The sequence below is a fragment of the Lissotriton vulgaris genome, chromosome 5 (assembly GCF_964263255.1).
Source record: "Lissotriton vulgaris chromosome 5, aLisVul1.2, whole genome shotgun sequence".
In the NCBI taxonomy this organism is placed as follows: domain Eukaryota; kingdom Metazoa; phylum Chordata; class Amphibia; order Caudata; family Salamandridae; genus Lissotriton; species Lissotriton vulgaris.
Window position 1 is genome coordinate 1948185864 of NC_141693.1, and position 14664 is coordinate 1948200527.

General features: G+C 48.8%; 1 protein-coding gene across 1 annotated transcript in view; it reads left to right on the forward strand.

Annotated features, from left to right (window-relative positions):
* PRRC2A (proline rich coiled-coil 2A) overlaps positions 1–14275 on the forward strand; it is a 1005169-nt gene extending 990894 nt beyond the window's left edge. The window contains exon 23 of the mRNA XM_086919885.1: positions 12992–14275. Coding sequence (XP_086776011.1) covers positions 12992–13153 — 162 coding nt within the window. The 3' untranslated portion in view covers positions 13154–14275. The remainder of the gene's footprint in view (positions 1–12991) is intronic.
* Positions 14276–14664: the final 389 nt, after the last annotated feature.

Genomic DNA, 14664 nt, shown 5'->3' on the forward strand with positions numbered 1-14664 from the left:
CCAAGCCCAGCACAGGGGTTCCTGTGGCTAGGATGATTGCCAAATGCCAACGCCCGGCCCCTGGCAACCCACTTTTCCTCTCCCAACACCCTACCCATGAGAGCTTGGTGGACCAAGCCTCTACTTCTAAAGGCGCATTCCCTACTGCTCCTCCAGATACAGAATCCAAAAAGCTGGACCAGCTTGGGAAGAAGATGTTTTCTACTTCCAGCTTGGGACTATTGTCGGTGAACCTGCATGTCTTTTGGGTCGTTATTCCCACTATGTGTGCTATACGGTTGAGCAGGTGCTGCCACAGTGCCCGGAGGTGGCCTGGGCCACTCTCTCCTGTGCATTCGCTGAGGGGAAAGATGCAGCAAAGTTCGCCATTAGGTGTGGGCTGGACAACGCTGACTCGCTAGCCAGAACAATTTCTATGCCGGTGGCCCCTACGATGCTACGCCTGGCTACAGTCTACTGGCTTTTCGTGTCTTGTCCAATCGACTCTTTTGGACGTGCCATTTGATGGTCGTGCTTGTTTGGTGACAAAGCAGACAACGCGCTCGAACGCTTAAAGGATTCTAGGGCTATGGTCAGATCCTGGGCCTTGCTGCCACCTCTTCTACTGCGCAGTCTGCTTTTCGGACCTTTCGTGGTTATGGAAGGGGTGCCACACCATGTCCCATGCAGGCGGGCCAGTCCACCAGCACCCCCTCTGCAGCAGCCTCGAAACCCTCCTAGTCTGCCCTTTCAGGGTCACCAGTTGCCAGTGGGCGGCAGGATTTACCATCTCTTCCCCCACTGGCAAACCATCACATCAGACAGGTGGGTTTTGCAGATAGTCCAAAGGGGCTACTCCCTCCCCTTCGAGACTCTCTCCAGCCATGCCACCTCAATTCCATCATATGTTGGAGGATCACTTGGCCCTTCTCGATCAGGAAGTTACAGCTCTTTCGGCCAAGGGGGCTTCCGAGCGAATTCCTACCCCAGAAGAAGTTCATGGCTGCTATTCCCAATACTTTCTGGTGCCCACGAAGGACAAACGCCTGCGTCCTACCTTGGATCTTAGGAACGTCAACCGCTTCTTCCGAAAGGAGAGAAGTTAAAAATGTTGACATTAGCTCAGGTCTTGTCTGCCCTCGACCCTAGAGACTGGATGGTAACGTTGGGCTTGCAGGATCATTTTTCCACATTCCGGTCCTGCCGGCCCACAGGCGTTACCCACGGTTCACTAAGGCCACAAGCACTTTCAGTTTACCGTGCTCCCCTTTGACTTTACCAGCACACCTCAGGTTTCACGAAAGTGATGGCAGTAGTCGCAGCTCATCTGCGCAGGTGAGGGGTTCCAGCCTTCCCCTATCTCGACTACTGGCTTTTGAAGGCAGGCTCGCCCCATGCTGTTGCGGCCCAACTCCAGACAGAGGCAGACCTGCATACGCTGGGGTTCACAGTCATTGTGCCGAAGTCCAATCTGACCCCTTCTCAGACGCTCCTTTTCATCGGAGCGGTTCTTGACACAGCGCTGTTTCGGGACTATCCTCCTGAGTAGTGAGTCCAGGATATTCAGGCTATGATTCCATCCCAAGTTTCGGTCAGAATGACTGAGGCTGCTGGGCCTCATGGCCTCCTGCATTCTACTGTTGGATCATGCCAGGTGGCACATGCGGGCTCTGAAGTGGTACCTGAAGTTCCAGTGGACGCAGCATCAGGAATCTGTCTGATTGCGTCCAAATCTCTGAGGGTACTGCGCACCCGTTGCAGTGGCGGCTAACGAACCAAGATTGGGTCATAGGCAGATCTCTCTCCCTTCCCCTACCAGAGTTCAAAGTGGTGACAGATGCGTCGCTCCTGGGATGGGGCAGCCAAATGGGAGAGGCGGAGATCAGAGGCCTCTGGTCTCTTGTCTCTTGCAGAGTCTGGACTCCACATCAACCTTCTTGGAGCTCTGAGCGATTTGTCTTGCACTGAAGTCATTCCTTCCCTCTGTCTGGGGAAGAGTAGTGCAGGTGTTCACGGACAACACCACCGCTATGTGGTACTGCAACAAATAGGTTGGGGTCGGGGACCCTCTGTCGAGAGGCTTCTCTGCCTTTGGACATGGCTGGAACAGCAATAAATGTCTCTGGTGGTTCAACACCTGGCAGGTTCCCTAAACAGAAGGGTGGACGAACTCAGACACAGGTGCATGATGGATCCCGAATGGCGTCTTTTCTTGGAGGTGGTGCAAGATCTATTTCAGCAGTGGGGAGAGCCTTGGTTGGATCTATTCACCCCTGAAGAGAACGTGCAGTGTCAGCAGTTCTGCGTGTTGGAATTTCCAAGGCGGCACTCGCTATTCAATTCTTTTCGGGGCTCTGGATTGGGCACGGAGATTCTGGTATCCCAAGCTTCAAAACTTGGCCTGCTATCCTCTGATCAGACTGCCTCTTCCGGAGCATTTTCTGTCACAGCAGCAGGGAACGGTCCTCCACCTGAACCTATCCAGTCTCTACCTCCTTGCATGGAGATTGAGCAGCGGTAGTGGACATCTTTCGACCTTCCTCTCGAGGACTGTTGTTCTGGCAGGCAGGCGTACCTCCACTAAAACAGTATACGCCTGTACATGGAACAAATTTGTGGCATGGGGCACAACAAAGGCTGTGGATCCCCTTTCCGCAACTCTTTCCGACGTTCTTTTGTTCCTTCTTTCCTTGGCAGAGCAGGGCTCTGCTATGGGCACACTTAAGGGCTATCTATCGGCTATTTCAGCCTTTCTTCGGCTTCTTGATCAGCCTTCTCTTTTCAAGTCTCCTATTGTAAATAGATTCTTTTAGGGCATTACTCCTTTTTTTAAAAACTGCTTTTCTGATTGCCATCACCTCTGCTCGCTGGATGAGTGAGATTCAAGAAAAAAAGTCCTGTGCACACGTTATGTAGAAATTAGGTTCTGATGTCAGAACCCCACTGTAAGGGAAAAGTTCATGTAAATTAATGATGGTCAAAGTCCAGGTTTTGCGTGTGATAAAGATTTATCATTCAATCTTGATCAGTACAATTACAGGTCGCCAGCCAACACGTGTTTCGTCACACCGTGTACTAGATGTGACTCATCAGGGCTGGGAAGGACATAAGAAAGGGGCAAGTGGAGAATAAAGTAAGAGGGGGCAAAACAAAAAGATAAATAGGTGACTGTATGTGAAGGGAGATCACCCTACTGAACGTGGAGACCATATAAGGTGCAAAGACATGTTAAATGTGACACAGAGGAGAACACAGATCAGAATCCAAAAAGTGGTGCAAGAAGGTGGTCTGACACACATGATATCAAAAACTTTATGAAACAATTGAACCACACGGTTAAAAAACACAATGTAGTCGCTATCCGATGATCCAGTAACTGTCCTAAGAGAGAACAAAAACGATTTCATAAATGATCTTGTGACAAGCGTGCCATGAGTGCAAAGGTGATGAGGTACTAAAGAATACGATAAAAAACATCAATCACTGGTTTGGCAAAAGCAGGAAGAAACAACTAGAAAAAAGAAAGGAAAAAAGAAAAACTAGACAATACTAGAAAAAGGTCCTATGGCGCGTGAAGGTCCGGTCATGGAATCTGGTCACGTACATAGCGCATGGAGAGAAACAAGAAACATGACGTGCCGACTAGTAGGGCTGTTTAGCCACTAAAAGGCATCACTGCGGAAGTTAACAATACAGCTTGAAGGAGGAATATAATCATATCTAAATAAAGTTTCATGTTCTAATGGAGAAATACCATCGCATTTCAAACATGCACAAATGTGACATTGAGACAAAGCAAGGACAAAGTCATGGATCTATCGCATGTACACGAGTTGTGTCCTGGCGCAAATGTCGCATGGGTGAGTCATACATGTAAACACACTATAGAAAAGAGAGAAACTGTTGAAATAATGTAAGGGTAATGTAGTAGACAGAACTGTGTGAACTAGTTGTGAGGAGAATACTGTTACTGGGGAAAAAAGGTGTGCTTCCTTGACTAATGAATAATCTAGCCACATGCCAGTCTCAAGGAAATAGGGTAACGAGGAAGTGTCAAGTGGAGGGAATGAAGAATCTCTGAATGCCCAAATCGATGGCACGTACATTCTAAATGATGATGCACATGAGAAAGACTCGGAAAGTGAAAAAGGGGCTCGTAATTACCTGGGTAACTCTGGAAATGACGGGATATCTGTGGAATGGAGAAAAGAGGGGCCAATGTCAAAAGGAGCACGGGGTGAACCAGCGGTGTGGGGGAGAACACACAAGTTACAAAACCTACCGCAACGATGGAGTAAGGATCCTAACAGGCTGCGTGTATTAAACAGAAGAATGGCGATGGCCGTTCCCTGCTCGTGGTACATCAAATTTTTTACAAGAGGTTCAAAGGATCAGAAGAGAAAACAGAACGCAACAGCGACAGGGCACACGAGACAAAAAACCCGTAGAGGAAAAAGAGCAGGAAAAAAAGCAATACAAAAGGAAACTGAGGTCTGAAGACGAGAAGAAAGTTTAGAGAACACAACAGAGATACAAGTGATCAACCTATCCTCAACACCACTCAACGCTGACATGACATTCCTTTTACGTAGGGGACTTAGTTTTAACCCTCACGAACAAGGAGACTTATGCAGATCTAAAATTGACCTGTTTAAATTTGTCAAGAATCTCAAACTGAGAAAATACTTTGCCAACTCACCTAATGTCCTTACACATTATATGGTCTCAACGTTCAGTAGTTGATCTCCCTTCACATGCAGTCACCTATTTATCTTTTTGTTTTGCTTTGTTTTGCCCCCCTCTTACTTTATTCTCCACTTGCCCCCTTTTCTCCTTTCTTATGTCCTTCCCAGCCCTGATGAGTCACATCTAGTACACAGTGTGACTAAACACGTGTAGGCTGGGGACCTGTAATTGTACTGATCAAGATTGAATGATAAATCTTTATCACACGTAAAACCTGGAGTTTGACCATCATTTATTTACATGAACTTTGCCCTTACAGTGGGGCTCTGACATCAGAACCTAATTTCTACGTAAGGTGTGCACAGGACTTTTTTTCATATTTTGGGTATAGATCTCCTATACCAGTGCAAGGGTTGTTTAACTTTGGGTTTGTTTTCCCTTGACCTTTTTTGCACTGTGATACAATTGTATTTGCAGGTTACTCACTCATATACACGCATTAGCTCCACATCTTCCTGTTCATCGATGCAAACCCTTTTTCTTTGTCTATAATGAGTGAGATTTAAGGTCTGTCGTCTAAGCCCACTTTTCCTGGCTGCTTTTCCGGACAAGGCTGTCCTTAGAACTAGACCTTATTTCATTCCCAAAGTGGTTACCTCTTTCCACACAGGACAGACCATCACTTTGCCCACTTGCTTCCCACCCCCACATCCTTCAAAGGAAGAGGCGAGGCTCTACCATCTGGATGCAAAATGTGCGCCATCTTTCTATCTGAATCGAACAAAACAATTACGGGTGGATGACCAACTCTTTGTTGGGTATGTGGGCGCCAAGAAAGGCCGGGCTGTGCAAAAATAGGCCATCTCTTGGTGGGTCGTTCTTTGCATCAAAATGTGTTTTTCCTTGGCAAAGAAGTAACCTCCGGTAGGACTCTGTGCCCACTCCACCAGGGCCTCGGTAGCGACTACTGCTTTGGGACATGGAGTCCCCCTTCATGACATTTGTCAGGCAGCCACGTGGGCTTCAATGCACACATTCACCAGACATTCCTGCCTGGACAGCAATATCTGGAGAGACAGCTTCTTTGGACGTTCAGTTCTCCAGGACTTTCTGAAGTGAACTTAGTTAGCAGACCCACCTCCGGGGTTGGTATTGCTGGGGCATCTATTCTAAGGTATGGAATCCATAACTGTCTCTTTCAGATGAACAAGTTACTTACTTTCGGTAACAATATATATCTGTAAGAGACATATATTAGTTATGGATTCCTTACCATCCCACCCAACCTCCCCTCTCTGCGAACTGACTTCTAGAGAAAGGGACTTCTTTCAGGGCCTTACTTTTTGTGCAACAGTGGTGAGTGTCTTGCATTGCTCTGTGCTCCTATCCTGAAATGTTGTGTAAAGAACGGACGTCAGTGCGATATATACAGCGGCATCATCCCAGCGATCTCGATGCCAACTAAGAACATGGAGTCGACCGACGCACAGGGATACTGCTAAAAAAAAAGCTGTCATGTTCCAGTCCGATTCCTGGGGGTAATTCTAAGGTGAGGAAGCCATAACTAATATATGTCTTTTACAGATATATTGTTACAGAAGGTAAGTAACTTGTTCTTTACTCGTGTTTTTTTTAGACCCAAGCCATGCCTGGTACAGGTAAGTATAATGATACTTTGCAAGATTTCTGCAGTGAAATACAGTTTGAATGCAGTTGAATGGAATTAGTTTGGTTACAGAGCAGTCATTTGTTTATAAAACAGTTTGAATTACTTTTTAAGTTACTTTTTCTACTCGGTGTGATATGCCTAGTTATCTTCATGGAACATAAGGTAAGTAAATCAGTTTTTGTACATACTCAGTTTCTCAAGGTTTCATACAAACCAACTCCACACTTAAAACCATTTTCACAAGAAAGCAGTCAGTGCAGTCCTGTAGGAGATAACTATGTTATTGGTTTAACTGTAAGTACTTAGGTTTGGGAGTTTGTTTCCCCCAGGGTCAAGGATGCGCACTCAAAGCAATCTCAGTGGCACTAGGGCGGCCGGGTGCAGAGTGCTGAGGCCCAATGTTCTCCAATGGGGAATAGGGTGCCATTGGTTGGTGGCTGCTCACGAGCAGGCCACCAGGTTGTGGGAGCAAAGCTCCTGGTGTTTGGCTCAGGGCAAAGGGGAGCTGATTTAACACATAAGGTGTACACACACAGGCACTGGGGCGGATGGGTGCTGTTTGGCTTCGGGTGCCATGTTGTTTTCAATGGGGATTCTCCGGTTGCAACAAACACTGCAGACTCGGGGACGAAGATTTTCTGAAGGCGACCACCGGTTGGAGAGGTTAATCTGATAGAGCCTACTAGCCGCAGATTCCTTAACGTAGAATTATCCCCAGGCGTGAGACTGGAGCTGTAAAACTTTTTGCCACAGCATCCCTTCGCACCAGGGGGAAGGTTTCACGCAACTCCTCCCAGGTGTTGTCAGCGTATGTGACGTCAGCGATGTCACATAAGTCCCACACCGGCGCGCCTACGTCAGTTTTTTCCTTTTCCGTGTGCAACGCGGATCCATATCGTACTCCGGGCCAGTTCAGGCCTTTCTCTTTCGTGTATTGCATGTGTGTGGGAACAGTGTGCGGATGCCTTAGGGCTTTAAGTCGCGTCTAATGCATGCCCGATGTCGGCGACGGATCCTCACCCCATCTGCATGTGGTGTTTGGAGGAACACCACGACTCCACTGATTGTGAGGCGTGGCAGCAGATGAAACCAAAGTCCCGACAGAAGCCCCGGATGAAACTTCTCTCATCTCGCATGTCCAGTTCGGCGTCGTCACCACGCCCGGCCTCGGCGGAGGGTTTTCGGAACTGTTGCCTCCGTCATCGTCCTTCTCCCAGACCGCATGAGCGTTGCTCACCTGTTGGTAAGTGTTGCAGTTTGTCCCCGAGGGCTGGTTCCCAGCCTGTTGGGGCGCGGGCTCTCCGCGGGTGGTGCGGCCCATGTGTCGTCCCCCTATCTGCCGTTGTCCCCCTATCTGCCGTTTCCCAGTGTGGGGGCGACTAGAGCCCAGATGGAGACATATGCGGCGGCTTTGCAGGCCTTGCTGGCTTCTATTCTTCCTCCTTCCCCTCCTGGGACATCAACGGATCCCTTGCAGTGTGCGGGGCCATCTGCAGCGTCGCCGGCGCCGACTGGTTCGGATCCAGGCTCAGAGGATCAGGCCTTTGGGGTGCGGGCCTTCAGGTGTTCCTTCTTCAGACCACAGCGCCTCTGTTTAGCTGCAAACTCCTGCGGGCGTCCCTGTGGTGTTGCGGGAGGTCGCCGGGACTTGGGTCGCACCCCTGAGTCCTACCTAGTCCTCGGTACAGGCGGTGGCCTCGTCGGAGGCAGAGTTGGCGCAGCTTAGGCGCCGGCGGCTGCTGGTGCGGCACAACCGGGGCCGGTGGAGGGCCCTTCTCGTCCAGTCATGGGTCCCTCTCACCCCTCCACGCAGACAGCTGCCTTGTCGGAGGTCAGGTCAGTGGCAGTGACATCGGCCGTAGGCGCCCCCCAGAAGTCGAGCAAATCTCCAAATTACAGTTCTAACAGTCCATAGGGAGCAATTGATTGAAGCCATAGAAAGCGCTACAGCCATATATCTATAACATTGATCCTTTAATGTGGACCCACAGCTCCTAGGACTGCACACTTGATCATAGTATCAGAATAATTGCGCCCAGTTGCACTATCTCTCCTAACGTGTCTACAAAGTCTCCACAAAGAGACAGATAATGAGAACCCCTTGGTTTTAAGAGTATGAATGCACCTGTTTGTTGTCCAGTCTCTTGTTGGCCCTGAAGAAGGTGAAGTACAATAATTATGTCACCGAAACGTACGTAGGCCGTACGCACCAGAGACCCTTACGTACAATTTAATTCAAACTCTGGAGAAAGAAAGGAAAGGATCATAAAAGACCAATAACGCTTACAACAAAAAGAAAGACCTAAAGGCTACTGGTCTTAGCGAGATCTTGAGGCGTCTACTAGAGGACATTTTTATCTGTTTTTCATTTTTCTCACTGTTGTGTGTTATGTCAGCACCATTAGTATGAAAGATTGAGTGTGTATGAATGTTGGTATGAGTGAAAACAATTGTTCATGTAAAGTGTAGGGGTTTTTAGTTTACATATGATTTAATCTTGCATTTTAACTGATTTGTACATATGTTACCATGTCACTGTATTGTAATTTTGATAAAACAATCACCAAAAAATGAAAAAAACTAAACTGGTATGAAAATGATAGAAAATAAATGAAAGAAATAAAATATCAATATTAAGTCTAAGTGAATGTTTTCATGTTTCTTGTAGCATCTTGTATGTAATTTTGAAGTGACTTTAATGCTCATGTATAAAGAAATATAGGTCTTAATAGAGGTTCCCCCCTTTTTACTGTCGGAGGTCAGGTCGACACCTTTGAGGCGCTGTTCCCTCGTTGCCCCGGCTCCAGCCCAGCCCTAGTCTCCTGCGCCGAGCGCTGTGGCGGAGGTCGTTCCGGCGTCTCAAGACGATGTCCTGCCTCCGATTGCAGACTCTACAGCGCCAGGACGACGTCGGGCCGTTGACTTGTCCTCGGACATCTCTTCTCCAGAGGTTCAATGCTTTTTGGTGTCATCCTTGCCGGAGACGGGCCGACGCGTCGTGGCTTTTTCCTGACATTGTCTAAGGACTGCTCCTCGCTGTCACTGCGGCCGCACTCTTCGTCTGAGGCACCGCACCTCCGCCACTCCTCGGTCCCTCTTCCTCCTTTCTGGACCTGGCCCTTCCTTCCTCCAGTTGGCCTGGGGGACTGCCGTCTTAGCTTGCAGCCGTCGCCTACTGAGGAGCTGCTTTCCCAACCACTGGCCCTACGGAGGCGGGTGCAGCCTTCGCTTGCGTTGTTTCCACGGCAGTGGGGATTTTGCACATGGCCAATTTCCCCGCGGATCATCTTCTGGGGGTTCTCCATCAGGGGTCTGGTGGTATGGAGCTGCTGCTTCCCTTCGAGGGTTCCCTCCATTCTTCCCTTTTGGGGATTGGGGCCGCCCCGCCACGGGGGACCCGGTGCCCCAACACCTTCTGCACCGCCACCATCCGGCACCGTGTGATCCAGTGTGTCTTTCCCTCCACCCCTCTACCAGAGGCCCTCTTTTGCTGAATGCTTTTCCCTCTCTGCCGCTGCTGCTGTCTCCCCCATGACGGGAGACACGCTGGCTGGACTCTTGGGGGCGGTATATATATGCCTCAACCAGTGTGGCTCTGATACACGCTATGTGTCATTTGGCTAGGGCCACTTCTTGCTTGTGGGACTCTGCGGAGTCCCTATTGTCTGCCGCTCCTCAGGAGGGTGCCTGTGTTGATTTGAGGCACCATGTGTTGGATGGCCGGGAGCTGGCGGCGTTTATTTTTCGCTCCCCTCTGAACATCTCGGAGGTGCTCGGTCGTGCCATGGCTTCTTCGCTGGCACTTCGTCGCCATGCCTGTCTCCGGGACAGTGTGTTCCCGGAGAACGTTCGGGAACGGCTGGTGGACCTTCGATGGTGCACTTTATTTCCACGCCCCTGCGCACTCGGCCATTCAGAGGTTCTTGGCGGCTCCCCCTCCACTTCCTCCTCCTTCTCCTTCTCCTTCTCCTCCTCCTCCTCCTTCCTCCTCGTCGTCCTCCTCTTCTTCCTCCTCCTTTGTTGGCTGCTTGCCAGTCTTTCTTCTGTGCGTGTTTTGTTGAAAGTTGTTCACACCAGGTTGGCACTCAGACTAGGCCTCCTGTTCTTCTCTTGGCTGCTTGATAAGCCTTTGGCTGGGAATTTTCCCTGTTGCTCTTTCGGTTGTCCTCTGCTGCGGAAGTTTCTTCCTAAGTGGGTTCCCATGTTGGGACTAACATACCGTATGCGCGGTCCTGGTAGCTAATATATAGCTTGTTATGTGCTGGGGAGTTGTGGCAGCCTTCGTGCCTCTGCCCTCCGTGGTGCTTATGTACTTGCAGGTGCAATTTCCCTTGGGCTGAATGAGTAGCCTGGGTGGCACCCCGGGGTGTCCCTCTCTGGGGTTGCTGTGCTGTTCGTCAGGTCTGGCCTGGCGTTGTGTCTCTGGTCTGCTCCCTTTGGGTCATGTGAGCGTACCCCTCTTTGTGGTGTGTTACGGTCTTCTTCACACTCATGTTCGCTGGCCTGGGGGTAATGAAGTTTCTTGTGTTTCTATTCTCTTGGGACGGAGCCCACCTATCTTCATGGGTGACCCAGGTTGTTCTTCTTTCTCCCTGTCTCCAGGAGCCTCTGGGTTGCTCTTCTTCCTCTTCCTTGCATTGGATTTGGTTTGTGGTTCTGTGGCCCTGTATGGACGTGGGATGCTTCAGCCTCCCCTTGTCTTGTTTCCTCTGTTGAGTGGCATGGTCTCCCCTTTTCATCTTTTCTTCTCCCGCCCCCCGTGGGATCGGTGGCGTTATGCTGTGGGGGTTGCCCTTACCTGTGGGGCTGAGGCTCTACACCTTGTCTGTTGGCCTGGTCCCCTGTGGGGCCCTCTGATATATCCAGGCCAGTGGGGCCCTTTCGCAGAACCTCCTTTCCCCTGGGTATGGCTAGGGTATCTATTCTACATTAAGGAATCTGCGGCTAATAATCTCTATCAGATGTACGAGTTATTAGTGGGGTGGGAGCGCACCAGACACGCCCCAGCACAATCACCTCTTGCATGATGGTTCACGTAGTTCATGATTTCTCGCTCCATACTCAGTTCAAAGTGTTCATAGCCAGTGCACTGAGTATGGAACGAGAAATCATGAACTATGTGAACCATCATGCAAGAGGTGATTGTGCTGGGGCGTGTCTGGTGCGCTCCCACCCCACTAATAGTTTAAACATGGCTCTCACGAGCCGCCGAGCTAACGAGCTCGGGAGCTTGCGCCTTCATGCTGTGATTGGAACTGGTCCTGAGAGATGAGGCAGCACGCCCTGCAACCTATGAACTTTGCTTATTTTCCCTACTCACGATTGAGGAATCATGAAACACGTGTCTAGGGATACGAAATGGAAATAAATAATATAGCACTGGCTATGAACACTTTGAACTGAGTATGGAGCGAGAAATCATGAACTACGTGAACCATCATGCAAGAGGTGATTGTGCTGGGGCGTGTCTGGTGCACTCCCACCCCACTAACCGATGTAAGAGTTACTTACCTTCCGTAATGATGCATCTGGTAGAGACGATTCTAGCTGCAGATCCTTCACGGCCCGCCCTTCCTCCCCATTCTGCGAGGGCCTTTGGCTTGGGCTTCTGCACTTGCCTCCCTGTGGGTGGCTGTATCTTCTGTGAGTGCATTCTTTTAACATGATTATTTGTTTCTGTTCTTGTTCCTTCCTCCCCTTGTTTCTTTGGATGGTGTTATATGTTCTCCTGTGCCCCTCTGCTCTGGTCCAGGTTAGGGGCTTGCCTTCTTCCCCCCAACCCCCCTCTCTTCCCTTGGTTATTAGGGTTCTGGTCCCTCTCCTACCTTCTGGGTTGGGGTCATCTCACCATGCCTTTGCCCTTGTTCCTTGTGGGGGTGGTCGCACTCTGTGCTGGGGTTCACCTGGAGATTTCTCGTTCCTGTTTGTCTTGAGACCAGTTTCCCCTTCATTGTTCCTGGTTGGTGTTGTACTCCTGCTGAATGTGGTCGTGACATTTTTGCATGTGCTCCTCGTCTCTGGAGGGGGCTGTCTACATCCTGGCAGGGTGGCTGTTCAGGGTTGTCCTCTGTTCTTTTTCTTTCCCTGCCTTTGGCTGCTGCAGTGTTGGCACTGCTCCTTATGGTGTTGTCGTCACCATTCTCTTCCACTTTCTTTCTGTTCTTTCGTGTACTGCTCCCATAATCCCACAGTTTTGTCTAGTGGCTCCGCGTTGTGGCGTGGAAAAGTTCTCAGATGAAAAACTGACGTAGGCACGGCGGGGTGGGACTTATGTGACCTTGCTGAAGTCACGTACGATGCCTGGGCGGACTCGCTTGATGCCTTCCCCCCGGCACGCAGGGATGCTGGGCAAAGAGTTTCCGGGTCCAGTCTCACACCTGGGGATAATTCTACATTAAGGAATCTGCGGCTAGAATCGTCTCTACCAGATACATCGTTACCAAAGGTAAGTAACTCGTACTTCATTACTTTTTAGTGCTAGTATCAACCTCCATATTAGGAAATGTGACTTGATAGTATATTTGTCTTGCATGTTCTGATTCCTAATGTGCCCTTAAATTTGTGTCTCCTCACATATACCTACATATTTGAACTAATTTGAAACAATAATGCACGTTTTCTTAGACAAGTGTTTTAGCATATTTTTTCCTCCACCAGGAACCTCATGCAGATGTGGTACAATGGACTCAGAAACCTTGGGATAGGCCCATTCAGCCCCGTGACGGCAGTAACCTGTGCCCTATGAAGCGACCTGAGCTGGAGAATCGGCCACAAAGCACAGTGGAAAAGCATGATTCAAGAGGGGCCAGCAGCCACTAGATGTGGACGAAGCCTTTGTGGCTTGAATGAGCAAACTGTGGAATTCCCATGTTTCTGACATGAGCAGGACTTTTTAGAGAAAAGGACAAGACATGAGAGTATTTCTATGACTATCAGAGAAAAGTTTCCTTTTTAAATATTCCCTCACTGTCCCCTTCAGAGAGGCCCTCCCTACTCTGCACCACACATCGCACGGGTTTCTCATGAAATCCTCATGTCCTCTCGAGCCCAACTTCTCTCCCTTTGGAAAAGCGAGAATTATAGTTGTTGCCTACATTTTGCAAATAAAGTGGTACTTTAGGTCAAATATTTGCTTAAGTGTAAAACTATTACAGAACACCTTCAATGGCCATTGTCCCGAAACCTTGGGATTGATCTGAATGATAGTAATATAACCTACGGCAAGGAGACAACTTCAGACACATTGAAAAATAAACATAACCGTTACTGCAGCCTTTGTATATACCTTCAGATAACCAGAAACTCATTGGTCTGTGGTGCTGTGTTTGGGAAATGGTTTTATTTAATTTATTGTTCTACTTAATACTTTTGTCCTCAGCTAGGCTCTCAAGGCGCTGGAGGCAGATTAAGGCAACAGATGCAGAGGAAAATAAGTGCATCTCTTTCTATCCTAATAGTCTTGGTCCTGCCCATTTCCATCATGTGGAATGTCTTTTTCTTTCATTGAGTGCAGAATATATTCTATGCTGAATCCTAAATGAGTTCAGATCCATGCCTTGCATACCCATGCAGAACCTACCTTGTTTACTCCAGTTCACCACGTCATCTCTGTCATACCATACAGACTCATAATGCAGTCACCTAAAGCACATTTCTAAAGGTTGCCATAATTTCAAGTTGTATAGGTAACTTCCCAGAAGCTGTAATGAGTAATGTTTGAAAATTGTGGATCATGTGAGGCACAATTAACTTCATTTCCAAATCACAAACACTGCATGTGATGCATTAGGTTGTATTTGTGCTTGATTTTCAATTGGAATGCAAGCCAGCGTTTACTTTTACATGTTCTACACTGGACAGTCTTTTATGGATGTCATCTGGTTACCATAAGGTCTGTAGATGTTTGAAAGAGGCAGAAAATAAAGCGGTTTTCTGTTCAGAGTTTTGGGGGGACACTTGGTGTGGTTCGCCTTATTGTGGGTGGCACTACCAAGGGTAAGCCATCTGAATTACAAGACCACAAGATGCCTAAAAAGCCGAGTTTCATGCTTAACTATGGCTTGCTTCATTGTCCTACTTTTGTGAGTGATCCTGTTGTGGCCAACTGCCTTAATTAGGGGGATGGCTGGCTTATTTCAGGAAGGGCCCCAAGTTATCTGGTTTGTACCAAGTTGCAACAATACTGGGGTGCTTCCTTACATGTGGGAAACTTTCACTTTTGCTAATTACCCTGCCATTTAGCTACCCCATAGGTAAAGGAACAACGTACTGGGACAAGGCCACATTTGTGTACAATTAATTCCTCATAGATGTGCAGCAACGACCTCATT